General features: G+C 48.4%; 1 protein-coding gene across 7 annotated transcripts in view; it reads left to right on the top strand.

Annotated features, from left to right (window-relative positions):
• Nucleotides 1-23,606, top strand: part of LOC140384715 (leucine zipper protein 2-like) — a 440,867-nt gene that overhangs the window by 180,376 nt on the left and 236,885 nt on the right. For all 7 annotated transcript variants that reach the window (XM_072466669.1, XM_072466665.1, XM_072466667.1 and 4 more), the window contains exon 2: nt 11,288-11,405. In XM_072466669.1, the coding sequence (XP_072322770.1) occupies nt 11,288-11,405 (118 nt within the window). The remainder of the gene's footprint in view (nt 1-11,287; nt 11,406-23,606) is intronic.

Raw genomic sequence — 23,606 nt, 5'->3', positions numbered from 1 at the left:
ATCTTTCACGAGTCATTTTAATATCAAACGAAGGAGAAAGCATCAAGTAGTTTTCAATCAAGTGTCCAAGAAACAATGGGCTACACAAGTGATTGTTAAACGGGGTTGTGTTACATTAAAAGGTCAAGTAAAGTGTGTTACATACAATGTAGAGATTGTGGTTTTACTGCTCAACCAATCACAGCCGGAAAGGAGGCCATTCGGCCCAAAGTGCCCATACCGGTCCTGAGAAGGCGCCCTCGATTCCTCCCATTCCCCTGTCCTTTCTTCATAGGCCCTCACAGTTTACCTTTTCAAGTCTTCATCTAGTTTCCTTTTAAACATCACGATTGAATCCGTTTGGTGGCGCGGTAGCAGAGTGGTTAGCGCAGTCGCTTCACAGCCCCAGGGTCCCAGGTTCGATTCCCGGCTTGGGTCACTGTCTGTGCGGAGTCTGCACTTTCTCCCCGTGTCTGCGTGGGTTTCCTCCGGGTGCTCCGGTTTCCTCCCACAGTCCAAAGATGTGCAGGTTAGGTGGATTGGCCATGTTAAATTGTCCTTAGCGCCTACAAAGGTTAGGTGGGAATACTGGGTTACGGGGACAGGGTGGAGGTGTGGACTTACATGAGGTGGTCTGTTCAATGGCTGGTGCAGACTCAATGGGCCGGCACTGTAAATTCTATGTTTCCTCCACCCTTTCAGATGGTGCCTTCCAGATTATAACAACACAGTGTTCTTTTTGCATTTATCTTAAATCTGTATCCACGAGATAACAAACCTATTGGAATTGTTTTTTCTCTAACTATTCTGTCAAAACCCTTCACGATTTTGAACATGTCCAGGAAGTCTCCCCATCCCCTTCTCTGCTCTGAGGAGAGTCACGCTATTGGGTGGGATTCTCCGACCCTCCTCGCCGGTACCGCACCCGGCACGGGGTCGGAGAATAGCCGTTCACGCCAGAAATCCAGCGCGACGGCTCTTCTGCGGACACGCCAGTCGCACGTGCGCGGTCGACGCGGCACCAGTTGGACTTTCACCCCGGACTTTCGAGGAAAAAGGGCGAGAGACTTCGTCCGCAAAAGGGAGAATACCCGCCCATGATCGTTTACAACGCAAACAATGGGTGGGATATTCTGATCGCTCCTGTCCCGGGACCGGAAATTCCCACCCCAGGGCAATGGGCCTTTAACCTGCCCGTCAAATTGTGTGTCCCGTCTGCGGAAATTCCCACGGTGGGCGGAAATGGAAAATTTACCTGAATGGTTTGGATTTAGCAGTCGGCAGCATATCAGGTCCTTTTAATATCAAAAGAAGGAGAAAACATGACCTTGAAGCAAGCTGACCACAATATGATCTCTGTGCCACGGCTTCCCCTTTCCTGGTGACAATTTAAATCAGCTAATGATAATGATTTGATTACGATGGAAGCTTAAATAAAAATAATCAGAATAAAAAGTATGTGGAATTTTTTTATCATGCGAGAAATTTGGATTTTGACAAATATAAAAATAGCTTTCTCGCTATAGTTAAATAGTTAACAATAGCTACCATAGTTATGTTATGAACCCCTCCCATCTAAATCTATCTACTTTCCAAAACTCCAAGAATACACCATCCCCAAAACAACATCCCATAGGTTTTCACACTATGAACCAAATCTAGCAAATAATTACCACATAGTTCACCTGTTGCTTTCTTTTGACCCTTTTTTCGAGTTTAGGGTAGAATCATTTATGGGGTCTGCCAGAGACAGAGTTTTGCAGCTTTATTTTCTGCACAACAGCTTGCTTCTCTCTGAGAGAACGAAAACTCCAATTCCAAACTGGGCGTGGCTATGATCAAGGCAACTATACTGTTCGTCTCCACTTTGCTGAACAAAGTATCTGTTTCACCCTGTTGCTAGGCTAACCTTCATCCTGCAAGTCCTCAGTGCAGCCAAATCCCTATAAGTTTATTTTTTAATCTAATTCTTTTTATTTCATTCTTACTTCCTCACAGTTACAGTGATAGTCATCAAGTTACCACAACATGATAAGCTCAGATATATCTCATTCTTAGAATTTACAGAATTTATCATAGAATTTACAGTGCAGAAGGAGGCCATTCGGCCCATCGAGTCTGTACCAGCTCTTGGAAAGAGCACCCTACCCAAGGTCAACGCCTCCACCCTATCCCCATAACCCAGTAACCCCACCCAACACTAAGGGCAATTTTGGACACTAAGGGCAATTTATCATGGCCAATCCACCTAACCTGCACATCTTTGGACTGTGGGAGGAAACCGGAGCACCCGGAGGAAACCCACGCAGACACGGGGAGAAAGTGCAGACTCCGCACAGACAGTGACCCAAGCCAGAATCGAACCCGGGACCCTGGAGCTGTGAAGCAATTGTGCTATCCACAATGCTACCGTGCTGCCCCCTATAATGCATAACTTCATAAAAGGTTCTTATAGTTGTTGTTCTCTTTCGCTGTTTCTAAATGTGGCGGTCAATATGGTCGCCTTCCTTAATTCTAATTATGTTTGCTCTAGAGTCGCCAGGTATCTTTCGATACTGCCACAAGGTTCAAACCCGAATACTGACCAAAGACTCGGTACACCAGTTAGTTAGTTCAAAGTCAATACTATTTATTTACACACACAGCAATATCTACTCATGCACAAAATACTACAGATTAAACTATCACTACTGCTAAAGCCTATACTTAGCTTCGGGCGCCCACTCAGTCAGAGGAACAATGGCCGTTGTTCGGTTCTGAGGCTGCTGGGGTCGAAGTGGTGAAGGGGAAACAGCTAAGGTCGTCCGTCTGGTAGCGAGCGTTGACCTTGGACTTACTTGCTTCTGGTGCAGTTGGTGGGCGGGTCTCTCCGCTGTGAGAGCCAAGTCCAAGAGAGCGATTCTCTCATGGGACCTTCTTCTTATACCCGAAGGGGGCTTCGCCCACTTTTGGGCGGGCCTTGAACTTGGCCCCAATCAATTGGGCCGTTTCTTGATCATTCGCATTGATCCTGACCAATAAAGGGGTGGGTGCCCTGATGGCTGGCCGTGTCCGAGGTGGCCGTTGGCCTGCTTTGTTTTCTGCTTTCGGTTTGGGGAACTGGCGCCGTGAGGTCTGGGGCCAGATCGGTTACTCAAGTATCTCCCTTTGTTCCCGGAGATGGGCCATCCATATGCTAATGGGCCTACAGTTTCAGTCTCGGCTCGGAGCTGCGGCTCCAATATACAGACAGGCTCTGTGCCTGCTTGCTTTCTTAACCTTGTCCATTTTTCCCTGCAATCTTTGCAAATGTCCTTTTTGTATTCTGGAAGTGCCCATCCCAGATGACTACGTAGTGAAACAAACTATGTCAGAGGGAAATTCAATTGATTTTCTATTAACTCAAGTTTTGGGGAATGCCTCAGCCCTCTGGGGAAGTGTAGAATCACTGGCAGCAACCTCTGGATTTCCCTGTTATTCTGTGCACCTGCGCAATCCAGAAGTATCTGTCAGTGTTGGTAGAGTAATGACAGTGAACATTGATGGTCATGCCAGCAATGCCATTGCAAACTCATGCCAGCAATGCCATTGTAAACTCCAGGCCATAATTTTTGAAAAAAGCTGTAACTTGCCATTCAGTCCTTTTACTCTAAGAGCCATAGAGGTCATACAGCACCGAAAAGGCCCTTCAGCCCATCCCGTCTGCGCCGGACAAAAAACACCACCGAGCTATTCTAATCCCATTTTCCAGCACTTGGCCCGTATGCCTTGGCATCGCAAGTGCACATCAAAATAGTTCTTAAATGTTATGAGGGTCTCCGCCTCCACCCTCTCTCTGGCAGCGAGTTCCAGACTCGAACCACCCTCTCAACCTCCTTGCCCTTACCTTACATCTGTGCCTCCCGGTCATTGATCCCTCCATCATAAGGAGAAAAGTTTCTTCCTGTCTACTCTATCTAAGCCCCATATAATTTTATGCATGTCAATCATGTACCCCCTCAGTCTCCCCTGCTTTAAGGAAAACAAAGGGTGAGAGTATGGTTTACAATGGGATGTGTGTGAAGGTCCCATGATTACTTAGCGGATAAATATATTGAGAATGAAATAGGACCTGGCCAGCAAGATGGTTGGAGGAAATGGTGCCTATGTTGCAAGAGGCATATTCACTCGGCCATATTAGAATGGAAGTTTATCACCTCATTGAAATTAGAGGGCTGTAGATTGGCTAGACAGGACTGCCATGGCTATACAGGACTTCTGTGCAAGACCTATCATTTCTGCCTGTTCCGGCCCCACTGCACTAATTTCTTCCCGGTCGATAAAGCAATCCAACCGCGAGTGTGACCGTGGACATTGCATGTTCCCGGGCCGTGAATGAAGCAGCGAAAGAGAGGCAGATATGGTTATCCCATGCGTCTTGGGGAGTATGAGCTCAACCAATGACGGGGGTTGGGGTGGGGTGGTTGGCAATCACTAGTAGTTGCAGCTGTATAAATAGATCTGGCCAGTGTGATTCTGGCTAGAGAAGGAAGCAGTGGTGAATGACTGCTGCTGAGTACACGTCATAAATAATGTTACTTTCTGATTGACTCGACAAACTCGCGTTGGATTCTTCGTGGTCCCCACAAAAGGTCACAGACCTGAAAAACACACAGGGCGCGATTCCCCCTTCGGGCGGCTCAGTGCCGATGCCGGCGTAAAAACGGGAGTGTTTTACTCCGGCGTAGGCGCCCGTTCCGAGACCCGATTCTCCGGGCCATAGTGGGGTAGCACGGTGCTGGAGCAGCCCATGCCGCTCCAGCTCTGATCCCGGCCTGAACCCGGCCCCGTGGGGTCCGCGCATGCGCAGTTGGGCCGGCACCAACTAGCGCATGCGCAGTGGCTTTCTTCCCCGCTCCGGGCCCGATGCCAAATGGCGCAGGGCTACAGGAGTCGGCGCGGAGGAAAGGGGCCCCCCCGACAGAGAGGCCCGCCCGACGATCGATGGGCCCCGATCGCGGGCCAGGCCACTATGGAGACCCCCCCCCACCCCCCCCCGGGCCGACAGAGTTGCTGCATTACCAGACCAGCGCTGCGCTGACCATGCCGGCCCCAGTGGCGCCGATTCTCCGCTCTGCGGAGAATCACGTCCCGCCATCGGGGCGGCGTGGCGCAATCCGCGCGGCCCACTGGCGATTCCCCGACCTGGCGAGGGGTCGGAGAATTCCGCCCACTATTTCTCTCTCCAGAGACGCTGCATTAACCCACTGAGCACTTCCACATTTTTCTGTTTCCATTTCAGATTTACAGCACCTGCCATTTCCTTCGCTTTGATTAGCGGCTAAGCGTGGTTGCTGTGCATCCCAAGGCTGCCCACTGCTGAAGTGGATTTAAATTGAGGGCCGGCAGCAACATTTGCCTAAACATTGATCAATAGGGAAGTGAACATTAGTGAACGGCTGAAATGGTGAGGAGTGAGGGATGTTTTTGAGAGGGAGGGAGGAGCAGAGGAGGGTTGGCAGCGGACTTTGGGGCCTCTACTCTGGGTGACGCGGTAGCACAGTGGTTAGCACTGTTGCTTCACAGCGCCAGGGTCCCAGGTTCGATTCCCGGCTTGGGTCACTGTCTGTGCGGAGTCTGCACGTTCTCCCCGTGTCTGCGTGGGTTTCCTCCGGGTGCTCCGGTTTCCTCCCACAAGTCCTGAAAGAGGTGCTTGTGTTCCCGAACAGGCGCTGGAGTGTGGCGACTAGGGACTCTTCACAGTAACTTCATTACAGTGTTAATGTAAGCCTACTAGTGGCAATAATAAAGATTATTATTACTTAGTTGGAGCATTCCTGTTCCTCCTGGATGCATTCCTTGTTCCTTCCTAGCAATGTCTGTCTTTTAAGCCACGAACTTGAAAAATGTTACTGTAGTACATGACTATATATATAGATATACACACCCTGCCCCAGGCATTACTGCACCAGATACATACAATACAATATATATCCCAACTTCTTCCATTTATCACAGCCAGGGGACCCAGTCTCAGAATAAGGTGCAGCCCAATTATCATTGAGATGAATTTCTTCATTCGGGGGGAGTGGGTCTTTGGTATTTATTCTCTGCCCCAGAGGGCTATAGAGGATCAGCTGTTGAGTTTGTTCAGCACTGAGATCGATAGATTTCTACATATTAAAAATGTCAAGGGAGAGTAGGACAGTGCAGGAAAATGGTGTTGAGGTGGAAGATTAACTATAATCTCGTTGAATGTAGGAACGGGCTGAATGGGGGAACGGGCTGAATGGGGAACGGGCTGAATGGGGGAAGGGGCTGAATGGGGGAGAGGACTGAATGGGGGAGTGGGCTGAATGGGAGAGTGGGCGGAATGGGGGAGTGGGCTGAATGGTGGAGTGGGCTGATGGGGGAGTGGGCTGAATGGGGAACGGGCAGAATGGGGAACGGGCAGAATGGGGGAGTGGGCTGAATGGGGTAGTGGGCTGAATGGGGGAGTGGGTGAATGGGGGAGTGGGCTGAATGGGGGAGTGGGCTAAATGGAGGAACGGGCTGAATGGGGGAGTGGGCTGAATGGGGAAGTGGGCTGAATGGGGGAGTGGGCTGAATGGGGAACGGGCTGAATGGGGGAGTGGGCTGAACGGTGTAACCGGCTGAATGGGGAACGGGCTGAGTGGGGGAGTGGGCTGGATGGGGGAGTGGGTGAATGGGGGAGTGGGCTGAATGGGGGAGTGGGCTGAATGGGGGAGTGGGCTGAATGGGGGAGTGGGCTGAATGGGGGAACGGGCTGAATGGGGGAGTGGGCTGAATGGGGAATGGGCTGACTGGGGGAGTGGGCTGAATGGGGAATGGGCTGAATGGGGGAACGGGCTGAATGGGGGAGAGGACTGAATGGGGGAGTGGGCTGAATGGGGGAGTGGGCTGAATGGGGAACGGGCTGAATGGGGGAGTGGGCTGAATGGGGGAACGGGTTGAATGGGGGAGAGGACTGAATGGGGGAGAGGACTGAATGGGGGAGTGGGCTGAATTGGGGAGTGGGTGAATGGGGAATGGGCTGAATGGGGGAAGGGGCTGAATGGGGGAGAGGACTGAATGGGGGAGTGGGCTGAATGGGGGAACGGGCTGAATGGGGGAGTGGGCTGAATGGGGAATGGGCTGAATGGGGGAAAGGGCTGAATGGGGGAGTGGGTTGACTGGGGGAGTGGGCTGAATGGGGGAGTGGGCTGAATGGGGGAGTGGGCTGAATGGGGGAGTGGGCTGGATGGGAGAGTGGGCTGAATGGGGGAGTGGGTGAAAGGGGGAGTGGGCTGAATGGGAGAGTGGGCTGAATGGGGGAGTGGGCTGAATGGGTGAATGGGCTGAATGGGAGAGTGGGCTGAATGGGAGAGTGGGCTGAATGGGAGAGTGGGCTGAATGGGGGAGTGGGCTGAATGGGAGAGTGGGCTGAATGGGGGAGTGCGCTGAATGGGGCAGTGGGCTGAATGGGGGAGTGGGCTGAATGGGGGAGTGCGCTGAATGGGGGAGTGGGCTGAATGGGGGAGTGGGCTGAATGGGGGAGTGGGCTGAATGGGAGAGTGGGCTGAATGGGGGAGTGCGCTGAATGGGGCAGTGGGCTGAATGGGGGAGTGGGCTGAATGGGGGAGTTGGCTGAATGGGGGAGTGGGCTGAATGGGGGAGTGGGCTGAATGGGGGAGTGGGCTGAATGGGGAGTGGGCTGAATTGGGGAGTGGGCTGAATGGGAGAGTGGATCAATGGGGGAGTGGGCTGAATGGGGGAGTGGGCTGAATGGGGGAGTGGGCTGAATGGGGGAGTGGGCTGAATTGGGGAGTGGGCTGAATGGGAGAGTGGATCAATGGGGGAGTGGGCTGAATGCGAGAGTGGGCTGAATGGGGGAGTGGGCTGAATGGGAGAGTGGGCTGAATGGGGGAGTGGGCTGAATGGGGAGTGGGCTGAATGGGGGAGTGGGCTGAATGGGGGAGTGGGCTGAATGGGAGAGTGGGCTGAATGGGGGAGTGGGCTGAATGGGGGAGTGGGCTGAATGCGGCCAAAACGGGATTTATTCACGATAAATTGCGCCCGTCGTTTCCCTAACAGCAGGTAACCTGGCACTGACCCCATTCACGGCAACCTCATTTAAGGAAAGTGTTCTTAAGCAATAAAGAAAGTAAGAATTGATGTTTATAAAATATCTTCAGAAGTTCTGGATGAATCAATGACCTTACAGCTAAAGACATATATGTCGTTATTGTTATTTACATCTGTCAGGGTCAAGAAACTAGGTAGAACTCACCTGCTTTTCTTGAAATAGCACCATGGGATATTTTACTGACACTCCTTCAGTACTGCACTGAAGTGCCAGCCTAGATTTGCGCTCATATCTCTGGAATGTGACTCGAATGCACAACCTTCTGCTTCAGAGACAGCAGTGGCACAACTAACCCATGGCTGCCACTCACCCACATTCAGTACGTACAAAAGACTCTCTACTGCTTAAGACACAGCTGCTGGACATTTATGCATCTGTCTTTCCCAACATGATGCGTGGTGCCCTCCTGGCATGGAATGTACAGATGTTTGGGTTGCTTGTGCACCCATTGCATGTCTGTAAACAGATATGGGCCAGGGTCCTCCGAGCCTCCGCTCCGAAATGGCAGTCGGCGTGGGGGCAGAGAATGGGGCCTCAGACCCGCGACCGGGTCCGACGCCGGGACATGATTCTCTGGTGACCGGAGAGTCAGCGCCAGTCTCACGCAGTCGAAGCGGCGCCGGTTGGGGGCTGTTGAAAGAGGCCGAGTTCCCGCTGGCGTGGTTCACGCATGGTTCCACCCGGCAGGTGACCGTCCTGGTGGGGGGGGCGGGTGTAATCAGTCTCCAGGAGGGGGCCCTCCATGATGGCCAGGCCCGCGCTCAGGGGCCACCGATCAGCGGGCGCATGCGATCTGGCGGGAGTCTACCTTCTTCCACGCCGGCCCGCTGTGTGGCTCCGCCATGTTGCACGGCACCGACGCAACAGCGGCTTCCGTGCGCATGCGCGGACCCGCAGCCAGCAGCGCCGTACGGCAGCTGGAGCAGCGCGGAGCACTCTGGCATCGTGCTGGACCCCTGTGGGCCACTGAAGCGCTGGGCCAAGAGACCCGTTGACGCCGGCGTGAAACATTCCGGTGTTCACACCGGCATGAACACTTAGCCGCGTTTTTAGAGAATCCCGGCAATGGAGTCAACAAACATGCAGGGCAGTGTCTTACCTGGTATTGAATAATGTAGAGTGTTTAAATCTCAGATGAGATCTCCAGGAATGATAGCTGGTATGCTAGTAACTGTCAACTTTCAACTTTCAATTCCAATTGTTGAACATGCTACCGTTCTAGTGGGTTTAGATTAAACATGGCTGTCAGGTTCTCCTTTGTCAAAAGCTCTGACAGTACTATTGTACGACAACTCATATGCAGGCACCAGATTGGACTTCCTAAAGGGTGCTTGGTCGCTGGTGCAAAGTAACAAGATATATAACATCCTATCAAGACCTAATCTTCGCCCTGTCCCCTAACTGTGGTGAGTGAGGAGGAGTGAAATTGAAAAAAATAGAAAAAGTTCATAACCTCCTCTAAATCGTCAACTGGTCTACATTTGTTCTCCCTACTCCAAGGGGAAAGGAGGTCGACCTGTCTTTTTCAATGTATGTTTTTATGGCTAGAGTCTGCGAATGTAACGGGAAACACATTTTTATTCCTCAAGAGGAGAACAACTCCTCACAGAATAGGTTTCCCCTGATGCTCCCAGCTGTGTCAGTGGGTCTTGGTACACCAGTGCTAATCATACTGAGGAAAAACCTTTCAGAAGAGATCAAGTCAAAGTAAAGGTGGCTGTACCCAGGGACATGCACCACTTTGGCACCAGAGGTTACCAACTCTGAGATTAGACATTATTTACCGAGGGCCCAGTGTATCGCTGTGATCTGCAATGCATTTTTACATCTTGTTCGACAAGTCTCTTTCAACAAACAAAATGACTTGGAACAGTTTGGTCCTTTTACACACATTCCCTTGATCCCTCAGCATACATTGACTTTATATTGTATTGGACCGTACGTTCCGAGCTCCAGGACGGCCGAATTGGTGTGACCTCAAAAATACGCTGGGGAACAACCGCCGCCCAAACATCCTGGATGTTGCTCCGTAAGATTTGCACTGCAATTGCCCAGAAGTGTAAACTTCCCCTGCGCATAAACTGGCACAGGGAGCCATCCAAAAATGTAATTTAAATTGCAAACTTCAGATAGTTTTGCAACAATAATTATCCCGAATAAGTTCGAGGAATTGAAACCACTTCTAATAATAATAATTATTATTATAATAATCTTTATTGTCACAAGTAGGCTTACATTAACACTGCAATAAAGTTACTGTGAAAATCCCCTAGTTGCCACACTCCGGCGCCTGTTCTGGTACACGGAGGGAGAATTGAGAATGTCCAATTCACCTAACAAGCATGTCTTTCGGGACTTGTGGGAGGAAACTGGAACACCCGGAGGAAACCCGTGCAGACTCCGCACAGACAGTGACCCAAGCTGGGAATCGAATCTGGGACCCTGGTGTTGTGAAACAACAGTGCTAACCACTGTGTTACCGTTCTTGCTTCTGTGCAGTTATTGTACAGACCCACACTGACCCTTACAGGACTGCCCCCACATCCCCGAACCTCCCAGAGGACTCTTTCGTTATCCAGACTCGACATGTTAGCTCCCTTCTCTCTTCACAGACACTGTCAAGGCTTCGGAGATTGTCCAGTGTTTTCCGTTTTTGTTTCAGATTCCAACATCCGCAGTAATTTGCTTTGACCTTGAGTGATAATTAACTGGTCACTTAAGGGATTTTAATTGGCTTCTGGGTTGGAACGCTATCCACCATCTTCCCTGTGACTGGTAAAACACCAGCGACGGCAGTAAGGAAACAGGCACATCCCCTTGCCTTTCAACCTCATTTTCTACACCCGCTCCATCTCCCAACATGTTCCCTGAAGCCCTGTAAAATTCAGGCCAACATCTCAGTTCTGTACCAGGTGTCAACGTCGCTTTTGTGCTCAAGTGGGAGTATGAACCCATACCCCTGAAGTAGGAATACTGGCAGCTGATCCACAGCTTAGTATGAACCAATGTTGTAAAGTCATCCATCAGCATAGCGACGTTCAAAGAGTTGGAACTAAACTTTCATAAGGAAAAATTTAATACACGTGTGCAATTAACTCCCTGAGTGTAAGTTTTATGTTGTGTTAACATCCTTGGTTATAATATCAGTTATGTCCAGTTGGGAAGTTGCTGACCATTAGTTTTTCCAAATCTTTTATTTTTCAGACGGAGTTATGAAGATCTGGAAAGAAAGCTGAAACTGATTTCCACAGAGAAAAGTAACCTCCTTCAGCAGCTCTCAAAGTCGTCAACAGAATTGCATGGAATGAAAGGAAATCTTCAGGTTAGACAACTGCCCTCAGCCACTCTCCAAGTTACAAAATGTTCAGTCCTTAGTCCTGGCTTCCTGGCATGGGAATATGCTGTCACACTGCGTAAATAACAATGAACACCATGTAGCGCACAAAGACTCCATGAGACGAATAGAGTGAAGTCGATGAGGCTTTATTAAGCGTGTCTGTTCCCCCGCAGCTCGATAGTAAACTGGCCTGCGGGGGAAGACTCCGGCTTCTTATACTCCGCCTTCAGGGCGGAGCTTGAGGTCAACGGCCAACCAGGACCCGGGATCTGTCAGCCAATGACATTAGGGCTTCCAGTCCCACATGACCCCCAATACATACTACCACACACCACAATAGTGAAAATAATTACCCATACCGTGTCAGTAATATTCAGTCCATTTATAGACTAGAATTGAAGGGAATTTAGATACATTAGCGGCATTCAAAAGGCATCTTGTCAAATATATGGATGGGATGGGCATAGAGAAGTGCTGAGGGTTTTGGCCAAGGTTGGTATCATGACCGGTACAGGCTTGGAGGGCCGAAGGGCCTGTTCCTGTGCTGTATTGTTCTTTGTCTGTTCTTTGGAGTTGTTTTTAATAGGGTGGCAGAGTGTTTGGACTGCTGCCTCACAGCGCTAGAGACCTGGGTTTAATTCTGACCTTGGGTTATTGCCTGTGTGGAGTTTGCACGTTCTCCCCGTGTCTGCGTGGGTTTCCTCCGGGTGCTCTGGTTCCCTCCCACAGTCCACAAACGTGCAGGTTAGGTGGATTGGCCGTGCTAAACCACCCCTTATTGCCCAAAGGTTAAGTGGGGTCACTGGGTTGCGTGGATGGGGCGGGGATTGGGCCGAGGTAGGGTGCTCTTTCAGAGGATCGATGCAGGTACAATGGGCTAACGGCCTCCTTCTGGACTGTAGGGATTCTATGAATAAACATGTGAAGTACATATGGAACTTGAATGAGGAGCAGAAATGGAAGCAGAAGTAATGGGCCTCTTCATAAAGATATACAAATTTGCCTCATGCTTCTTGTTGCAACCAACCTGACGAATACAGGTGATTATACAACAATCGGCAAGATGGGTAATCTTACATTATTGCGAAGAGCAAACAATTGTAGCTTCCCCTCTCGGGTTTTGCATTTCTTATTCTGTGTTGAGTGACAACCCTCTACGTTTGAACTGTGGTCTGGATGCACTTTACAGCGTCTTTTGCCGCGTCCCGAATAAATCAATTCATCTCAAACTCAGAAAACTATTCCCTCCCTTACTCAGGCTCTTGCTGGCTGATGTTGACTGATGAGCGCTTTGTTGAGTCAGTAATTTAGCGTTCTGAAGTCCGTCCATCTGGGAACCATAATACTGCTCAAGCTCCCTTTAATTAGGGTCCTCAAGAACGAAAATAGAAATTGGTCTGGTCCAGGCAGAATTTAAATGCCCGTTTTAGAGTTTAAAGTGCTGTGCCCTGATTTACGACGTCACTCTTACGACAATATGGTCTTCATGGGAATCATATTGATGCTGAAGCTCACTTCTGAAGGACATTTGCTGAACTTGAATTTGCTCCCCCACAGCTAACAGAAACAGAAATAATTGGCAAAATGGCACACAGATTGTGTGTTAAATTGCTGCTACAAGAACATGATCAAATTGAATCCTCGTATTCTTCCAAAATGAACGACATGAAAAATCTACAAACACCAGGAGGCACATCTCTAAAGTATGTTTGCCAGTGGAGTCAAGCAAGCCAGTTTTTAAATTAGCTACCGAGCAAACCTTTGTTTGCCTTGTTTGAACCAACATAACAGAAATTGAATTTGTGGCAAAAGCTGGACTGAGTAATGAAAACAGAAACAACCGGTTATCTAATTGGTTTCTGGGCGGCACGGTGGGTTTGTGGTTAGCACTGCTGCCTCACGGCGCTGAGGTCCCTGGTTCGATACCGGCCCCGGGTCACTGTCCGTGTGGAGTTTGCACATTCTCCCCGTGTCTACGTGGGCTTCACCCCCACAGCCAAAAGATGTGCAGAGTAGGTGGATTGGCCACGCTACAAAGAACAAAGAACAAAGAAAAGTACAGCTCAGAAACAGGCCCTTCGGCCCTCCAAGCCCGTGCCGACCATGCTGCCAGGCTAAACTACAATCTTCTACATTTCCTGGGTCCGTATCCCTCTGTTCCCATCCTATTCATGTATTTGTCAAGTTGCCCCTTAAATGTCTCTATCGTCTCTCCTTCCACCACCTCCTCCGGCAGCGCGTTCCAGGCACCCACTACCCTCTGTGTAAGAAACCTGCCTCGTTATAGAACATAGAACATAGAACATAGAACAATACAGCGCAGTACAGGCCCTTCGGCCCACGATGTTGCACCGAAACAAAAGCCATCTAACCTACACTATACCATTATCATCCATATGTTTATCCAATAAACTTTTAAATGCCCTTAATGTTGGCGAGTTCACTACTGTAGCAGGTAGGGCATTCCACGGCCTCACTACTCTTTGCGTAAAGAACCTACCCCTGACCTCTGTCCTATATCTATTACCCCTCAGTTTAAGGCTATGTCCCCTCGTGCTAGCCATTTCCATCCGCGGGAGAAGGCTCTCACTGTCCACCCTATCTAACCCTCTGATCATTTTGTATGCCTCTATTAAGTCTCCTCTTAACCTTCTTCTCTCTAACGAAAACAACCTCAAGTCCATCAGCCTTTCCTCATAAGATTTTCCCTCCATACCAGGCAACATCCTGGTAAATCTCCTCTGCACCCGTTCCAAAGCCTCCACGTCCTTCCTATAATGCGGTGACCAGAACTGTACGCAATACTCCAAATGCGGCCGTACCAGAGTTCTGTACAGCTGCAACATGACCTCCTGACTCCGGAACTCAATCCCTCTACCAATAAAGGCCAACACTCCATAGGCCTTCTTCACCACCCTATCAACCTGGGTGGCAACTTTCAGGGATCTATGTACATGGACACCTAGATCCCTCTGCTCATCCACACTTTCAAGAACTTTTCCATTAGCCACATATTCCACATTCCTGTTTTTCCTTCCAAAGTGAATCACCTCACACTTCTCTACATTAAACTCCATTTGCCACCTCTCAGCCCAGCACTGCAGCTTATCTATATCCCTCTGTAACCTGCTACTTCCTTCCTCACTATCGACAACACCACCGACTTTAGTATCGTCTGCAAATTTACTCACCCACCCTTCTGCGCCTTCCTCTAGGTCATTGATAAAAATGACAAACAGCAACGGCCCCAGAACAGATCCTTGTGGTACTCCACTTGTGACAGAACTCCATTCTGAACATTTCCCATCAACCACCACCCTCTGTCTTCTTTCAGCTAGCCAATTTCTGATCCACATCTCTAAATCACCCTCAATCCCCAGCCTCCGTATTTTCTGCAATAGCCTACCGTGGGGAACCTTATCAAACGCTTTGCTGAAATCCATATACACCACATCAACTGCTCTACCCTCGACTACCTGTTCAGTCACCTTCTCAAAGAACTCGATAAGGTTTGTGAGGCATGACCTACCCTTCACAAAGCCATGCTGACTATCCCTGATCATATTATTCCTATCTAGATGATTATAAATCTTGTCTCTTATAATGCCCTCCAAGACTTTACCCACTACAGACGTGAGGCTCACCGGTCTATAGTTGCCGGGGTTGTCTCTGCTCCCCTTTTTGAACAAAGGGACCACATTTGCTATCCTCCAGTCCTCTGGCACTATTCCTGTATCCAATGATGACATAAAAATCAAAGCCAATGGTCCAGCAATCTCTTCCCTGGCCTCCCAGAGAATCCGAGGATAAATCCCATCAGGCCCCGGGGACTTATCTATTTTCAGCCTGTCCAGAATTGCCAACACCTCTTCCCTACTTACCTCAATGCCATCTAATCTATTTACCTGGAGCTCAGCATTCTCCTCCACAACATTATCTTTTTCCTGAGTGAATACTGACGAAAAATATTCATTTAGTATCTCGCCTATCTCTTCAGACTCTACACACAACTTCCCATCCCTGTCCTTGACTGGTCCTACTCTGTCCCTAGTCATTCGCTTATTCCTGACATACCTATAGAAAGCTTTTGGGTTTTCCTTGATCCTTCCTGCCAAATACTTCTCATGTCCCCTCCTTGCTCGTCTTAGCTCTCTCTTTAGATCCTTCCTCGCTACCTTGTAACTATCCATCCCAACTGAAACTTCACACCTCATCTTCACATAGGCCTCCTTCTTCCTCTTAACAAGAGATTCCACTTCTTTGGTAAACCACGGTTCCCTCGCTCGGCACCTTCCTCCCTGCCTGACCGGTACATACTTATCAAGAACACGCAATAGCTGATCCTTGAACAAGCTCCACTTATCCAGTGTGTCCAAAACTTGCAGCCTACTTCTCCACCTTATCCCCCCCAAGTCACGTCTAATGGCATCATAATTTCCCTTCCCCCAGCTATAACTCTTGCCCTGCGGTGTATACTTATCCCTTTCCATCCTTAACGTAAACGTCACCGAATTGTGGTCACTGTCCCCAAAGTTCATCTACTTTAAACCTTGCCCCTTGCATCTTAAACCTATGCCCCCTAGTAATTGACCCCTTTACCCTGGAGAAAAGCCTCTGACTATCCACTCTGTCTATGCCCCTCATAATTTTGCAGACCTCTATCAGGTCGCCCCTCAACTTCCGTCGTTCCAGTGAGAACAAACCAAGTTTATTCAACCGCTCCTCATAGCTAATGCCCTCCATACCAGGCACCATCCTGGTAAATCTCTTCTGCACCCGCTCTAAAGCCTCCACATCCTTCTGGTAGTGTGGCGACCAGAATTGAACAATATACTCCAAGTGTGGCCTGACTAAGGTTCTATACAGCTGCAACATGACTTGCCAATTCTTATACTCAATGCCCCGGCCAATGAAGGCAAGCATGCCGTATGCCCGCTTGACTACCTTCTCCACCTGTGTTGCCCCTTTCAGTGACCTGTGGACCTGTACACCTAGATCTCTCTGACTTTCAATACTCTTGAGGGTTCTACCATTCGCTGCATATTCCCTACCTGCACTAGACCTTCCAAAATGCATTACCTCACATTTGTCCGGATTGAACACCATCTGCCATCTCTCCGCCCAAGTTTCCAAACGATCTAAATCCTGTTGTATCCTCTGACAGTCCTCATCGCTATCCGCAATTCCACCAACTTTTGTGTCGTCTGCAAACTTACTAATCAGACCAGTTACATTTTCCTCCAAATCATTTATATATACTACGAACAGCAAAGGTCCCAGCAGTGATCCCTGCAGAACACCACTAGTCACAGCCCTCCAATCAGAAAAGCTCGCTTCCATTGCTACTCTCTGCCTTCTTTGGCCTAGCCAGTTCTGTATCCACCTTGCCAGCTCACCCCTGATCCCGTGTGACTTCACCTTTTGTACTAGTCTACCATGAGGGACCTTGTCAAAGGCCTTACTGAAGTCCATATAGACAACATCCACTGCCCTACCTGCATCATTCATCTTTGTGACCTCTTCGAAAAACTCTATCAAGTTAGTGAGACAAGACCTCCCCTTCACAAAATCATGCTGCCTCTCACTAATACGTCCATTTGCTTCCAAATGGGAGTAGATCCTGTCTCGAAGAATTCTTGCCAGTAATTTCCCTACCACTGACGTAAGGCTCACCGGCCTGTAGTTCCCTGGATTATCCTTGCTACCCTTCTTAAACAAAGGAACAATATTGGCTATTCTCCAGTCTTCCGGGACATCACTTGAAGACAGTGAGGATCCAAAGATTTCTGTCAAGGCCTCAGCAATTTCCTGTCTAGCCTCCTTCAGTATTCTGGGGTAGATCCCATCAGGCCCTGGGGACATAGCTACCTTAATATTTTTCAAGATGCCCAACACCTCGTCTTTTTGGATCTCAATGTGACCAAGGCTATCTACACATCCTTCTCCTGTCTCAACATCCACCAATTCCTTCTCTTCAGTGAATACTGATGCAAAGTATTTATTTAGTACCTCCCCCATTTCCTCTGGCTCCACACATAGATTCCCTTACCCATCCTTCAATGGGCCAACCCTTTCCCTGGCTACCCTCTTGCTTTTTATGTACGTGTAAAAAGCTTTGGGATTTTCCTTAAACCTATTTGCCAATGACTTCTAGCCCTCCTGACTCCTTACTTAAGTTCCTTGCTGCTTTCCTTATATTCCACACAGGCTTCATCTGTTCCCAGCCTTCTAGCCCTGACAAATGCCTCCTTTTTCTTCTTGACGAGGCCTACAATATCTCACGTTATCCAAGGTTCCTGAAATTTGCTGTATTTATCCTTCTTCCTCACAGGAACATGCCGGTCCTGAATTCCTTTCAACTGACACTTGAAAGCCTTCCACATGTCAGATGTTGATTTACCCTCAAACATCTGCCACCAATCTAGGTTCTTCAGTTCCCACCTAATATTGTTATAATTAGCCGTCCCCCAATTTAGCACATTCATCCTAGGACCACTCTTGTCTTTGGCCACCAGCACTTTAAAACTTACTGAATTGTGGTCACTGTTCCCGAAATGCTTCCCTACTGAAACCTCTACCACCTGGCCGGGCTCATTCTCCAATACCAGGTCCAGTACAGCCCCTTCCCTAGTTGGACTACCTACATATTGTTTTAAGAAGCCCTCCTGGATGCTCCTTACAAACTCTGCCCCATCTAAGCCCCTGACACTAAGTGAGTCCCAGTCAATGTTGGGGAAGTTGAAGTCTCCCATCACAACAACCCTGTTGTTTTTACTCTTTTCCAAAATCTGTCTACCTATCTGCTCCTCTCTCTCCGCTGGCTGTTGGGAGGCCTGTAGTAAACCCCCAACATTGTGACTGCACCCTTCTTATTCCTGATCTCTACCCATATAGCCTCACTGCCCTCTGAGGTGTCCTCCCGCAGTACAGCTGTGATATTCTCCCTAACCAGTAGCGCAACTCCGCCACCACTTTTACATCCCCCTCTATCCCGCCTGAAGCATCTAAATCCTGGAACGTTTAGCTGCCAATCCTGTCCTTCCCTCAACCAGGTCTCTGTGATGGCAACAACTAAATTGCCTCTTAATTGGAAAAAAAGAATTGGGTATTCTAAACTTTAAAAAACGTATTGGTTTTTGCTTCTGGTGACCGGATAACCTTTCTGTCGCCTCTCAGATGTGTTCTGAAAGGGTGTCATTCTATTTCAGATCTGTCGTCTGCATTTCCTCCTAATTTCATATAAGCTTTCTTCTTAACTTCTTCAACAAAGTTTTCTTACAATCAGGTTTTATTGGATTAAAGTAATTCAATTCAAACTTATCTGAACACAATTCTGTGTAAGTGAATCCTGACAAAATATTGTTTAAAAATGCTTGGCTCTACTATTGATCTGATAAGACAAATATTTCAGCTTCGCAGACTTTGGTGTAAATCCTGCTGCAAATCTGATAGCCTCTGAACCATGCACTTGTGTTAATGCACAAATCAGTGAGTAACGTATAGTGAGGAAGAGTGAATTGTAGTGAGGAAGAGTGAATTGTAGTGAGGAAGTGAAAATTGTAGTGAGGAACGGTGAATTATAGTGAGGAAGAGTGAATTGTAGTGAGGAACGGGGAATTGTAGTGAGGAAGTGTAAATTGTAGTGAGGAACGGTAAATTGTAGTGAGGAAGTGTGCATTGTGTGAGGAAGAGTGAATTGTAGTGAGGAAGTGTGCATTGTGTGAGGAAGAGTGAATTATAGTGAGGAAGAGTGAATTGTAGTGAGGAACGGGGAATTGTAGTGAGGAAGTGTAAATTGTAGTGAGGAAGGGTGAATTGTAGTGAGGAAGGGTGAATTGTAGTGAGGAAGTGTGCATTGTGTGAGGAAGAGTGAATTGTAGTGAGGAAGTGTGCATTGTGTGAGGAAGAATGAATTATAGTGAGGAAGAGTGAATTGTAGTGAGGAAGTGTAAATTGTAGTGAGGAACGGTGAATTATAGTGAGGAAGAGTGAATTGTAGTGAGGAACGGGGAATTGTAGTGAGGAAGGGTGAATTGTAGTGAGGAAGTGTGCATTGTGTGAGGAAGAGTGAATTATAGTGAGGAAGAGTGAATTGTAGTGAGGAACGGTGAATTGTAGTGAGAAAGGGTGAATCATAGTGAGGAAGTGTGCACTGTGTGTGGAAGAGTGAATTATAGTGAAGAAGTGTGAATTGTGAGGAAGTGTGAATTGTAGTGAGGAAGAGTGAATTGTGGTGAGGAAGAGTGAATTGTGTGAGGAAGTGTGAATTGTAGTGAGGAAGTGTGAATTGTAGTGAGGAAGTGTGAATTGTAGTGAGGAAGAGTGAATTGTAGTGAGGAAGTGTGAATTGTAGTGAGGAAGTGTGAATTGTAGTGTGGAAGTATGAATTGTGAATCACCAAAAGTTGCTTGTCGGTTTGCTCAACTTTGCTGTTAGATTCATGGATATTCACAAGGTTTCTACATTTCACATTAATTGAGCATTGAACTTAAGTCCAGCAATTAACAACGTAAGGACCCTTTTAATAATGTGAAATATGAATGACTGCCAGTTTATCCCTCTTACCCTGAAAGCGAACAATTGCAAGTGCAGAGCCTCATTCCTTCAAGTTACGATCTGTTTTAAGAAATTTTTAAAATGTTAATTTTCTTTCTTACATTTCCGCTCTGTCTCTTCTTGTTCTCTCTTAGTCCGTTCTTTATTTGCCTCTCTTTCTGTGCCTGATTTAACACTGAATTCACCCAGCCTAACTTGCTCTCAGTCTCAGTCCTTCCTCAGATTATTTCTTGATTGTATAATCACATTGGTGGGCAGGGGTATCGCTTGGCACTGTAAGAGCCCAGAGGACCTGTTGGCCTTGCAAAGCTTGTGCTAGTATCTCGTGACAAAATTGGCGTCGCCTTTCAAATTTTAGCTCTGCGTGTAATAACTAGAATTACTTCATGGGATATACAGTCTTGCTTTAGACAAAATCAGCAGAGAAAAGCAGTGGCAGTCAGACTTCGGAAAATGTGATAAAATATTAACTAGAATCATCGTGACTATTTTATTTTCAACACAACGAAAATACTGCAAACAGAACAAAACATTCTCTTTCATTTACAGCAGCATTTAAAGTATGAGGTAGATAATTCAACTTGAAGTATCAAACCACTTCCATGCTAGACACTATTCGTGAACACCCTTCGCAAAGGGATTTCAGCCATAAGCAAACATAAAAAAATTAATGAATAATTCATTATCAAACATTTTGGTTCGTTGAGTTGCCCTTTCTGATGTTCCTAAGTGTTGTCGATGTTGTTTGGGTGCATAAGCAGCGTAAAGGGAATTCAGTATTAGTTTTACAAAGAATAGTTAGGCTTTTTGATGTAATGCTTCAATCGGATAAGCGCAGTGATAATGATTACATTTTACAGCAATTCTTATTGAACTCTGATTTCAATGTTTATCAAAGGATTTGACATGTTTATCAATTTGGCATTTACATTTTTATTTGTGTACATTTGTAAGTCATGGGTTTTTGATTATTCACTTAATCAAAAGCAAACTTCTAGTAGAGCTCAGTACTCTAAAGGGTGGATTCTACAGTCCTCAATGACAGGATTGCAGGTTTTGGAAGTTGTGGGGTTGGGGGGGGGGGGGGGGGTGGATAAAATGCAAAGGTCATCATGCCCATCACTTGGCAGCTGGCCACCTCATGGGCCAGTTGGTGCCCATAAGAGGTCAATTGATAGTCATTTAAGGCCCTCATCCTATCGCTGTTTATTAATGGTGTATATGTATGACTATATTTAGCTCCTGGCGGGTGAGGATGGGGTTATCCTTTCTAACGGGAACCCGGGGCCAATTGGAGGACACCTGGTTCTCCTTCACCCTGGCTTTCTGAGCCTTTGCCTCAGCATGGCCCTGGCAAAATACTCCCCTCCCATTTACCATTCACTTTGGCTATGTGGCATTGGGATGAAGTCCCACAGTGACCATCACTGCCGGTGGCACTGCTGAGACAGACCTGTTTGGCCGGTGGCTCTCAGAGACCTTGGGCGGGATCGGGCCATGCCACCCCGATGCCGGCACACGATTCTCCACAGTGCGGAGAATTGGCGCATGCGTGGTTGGCGTGGCGCCGGTCGTGGGCCGCTCTACACGGCTGGCCCGCCGATTCTCTGGCCCGAATGGGCCGAGCGGCCATAGGAAAAGAGCCGATCCCCGCCGGCGCCGTTCTAACCTGCTCTGGGCCGGCGGGAACTCGGCGCGTAAGGGTCGGGTGGTGGCCTGTGGGGGGGAGGGGGAGATGGGTCCGACCCCAGGGGGGGGGCCTCCGATGTGGCCAGGCCCGTGATAGGGACCCACCGATCGGCGGGCTGGCCTCTGTGCCTGGGGGCCTCCTTTCCGATGCGCCGACCCCTGTAGCCCTGCGCCATGTTGCATCCGGAGGCCGGCGCATTGAAGGAGGCCACTGCGCATGCGCGCGTTGGCGCCGGCACCACTGCGCATGTCCTCCTTGGCCGGTGCACAACTGCGCATGTGCTGATCCTGCAGCTGGAGCGGCGCGAACTACTCCAGTGCAGTGCCGGCCCTCCAAAGTGACCAGAATTGGACGTGGAAACGGCCCGTTCATGCCGTCGTAAAACGTGACGGCGTTTACGACAGCGTGGACACTCTGCCGTGGGGTTGGAGAATCCCGCGCATGACGTTCTGCCCAGATTGGGGAAAAGGCCTTGCCTTAAAGCAATTAATGCTCCTCTGAGCGTTAACTGTCAGTGGGGTGAGCTCTTCCCCCCAAATTTTCACTGTGGGGTAGCAACAGCGGGGCCCTGTAAAATACAGTCATATATGTCGCTTTCCTGAAGGTTGTGAAAGGGTATTAAAAGAGAATTAAATTCAAACAATTATGACATTCTTTGATTGTGTTGACCTATGTTTCTTTGGTTCAGAATTAAGTGGCAATGTATTTAGGCAAACTGAGAGAAGAAATAGCGGAGGCTCGGACCATAATTTTCCCATCTTCTCCAGCTACAAGTGTGGTTCCAGAGAGCTGGAGGACAGCTAACATTGCACCAATGTGTAAGAAGTGGGAGCTGGGATAGCATGAGTTTTAGAGACCAGAGAGTCTAACCTCGGTAGTGGGAAAATTATTGGAAAAAATTCTGAGGGATTGAATGAATCTTAATCTAGAAAGACATGGGGAGGGTGGCACTCTGGCACTGCTGGTGCCATAAAGGCACCTTGGCACTGGCAAGCTGGCACGCTGACAGTGCCACCTGTGTGTCAGCCTAGCACCTCCAAGGTGCCCAGGTGGCACTGCCAGCTGGCAGGGGCACTGCCAGGGTGCCAGCCCGACAGTGCCAACGTGCCAAGCTGGCATTTTCCCACGATGGGGATTGGACCGGGGGGGGGGCCCTGCATGGGTACAGGGGAGTGTGTGGAGGCCTGAGGGCTCCCGTATAAGTGAGTTGGGGCTTTGGGAAACGACACTAAGTGCCGCCTCGTCAGGGAGTCCTGAATCTACCTGAATATGAAGAGAGTCCCGTTCGGTAGCGTGGGGTTTCTCAGCACTCTGAGAGCTGGGAAACACCCGGCTAAACATGATCGCTATGGGACTCTGTTCCCATTCGGGTAGATTTTGTCCTGTAACTTTTACTTTTTTTTCAATAAAACGTGGAGGAACCGAGTCACAGGACCACTAATTAGTTTTAACAAGCAAAAAACATTTATTAAACATTAAAGTTTGCTTATGATATACTACTCCTTTACTCACCCCTTGGCTTCCCAAATATACACCGATTTGGAGGTTAACACGGGTTACAAAACATACCTGGCTATAATGGTCTCAGTAGCACACAGTCACTTTAAACACACAGGCTGGTTGTAGTCAGACACACTCCACTCTGAACCCAAGTGAATTTCTGTGGCTTTCTCCTCAAAGTTCCCCAGATGATTCCGACACCTTAATCCGCCTTGTCTCAATGAACTCAGGTTTCCACACGAGTGATTTCAAATTTCGTTTTCAAAATGTTCGACTTTCAAGTCTCCTTTTAAACAATGTTTTCTTTCAGCTGCTTTCGTCATGGTTTCGCATCCAGGTTTTGCACATCCTCTTTCAGGATTCCTTTGTCTTGACCGTTACTCAAACTCTTCACAATTCCCAGACTATATTAAGATGGAACCAATTTTTTGATTGACCTC

This window comes from Scyliorhinus torazame, chromosome 10 (genome assembly GCF_047496885.1).
Source record: "Scyliorhinus torazame isolate Kashiwa2021f chromosome 10, sScyTor2.1, whole genome shotgun sequence".
NCBI classification, from domain to species: domain Eukaryota; kingdom Metazoa; phylum Chordata; class Chondrichthyes; order Carcharhiniformes; family Scyliorhinidae; genus Scyliorhinus; species Scyliorhinus torazame.
This window is presented reverse-complemented; position numbering and strand designations above follow the sequence as displayed.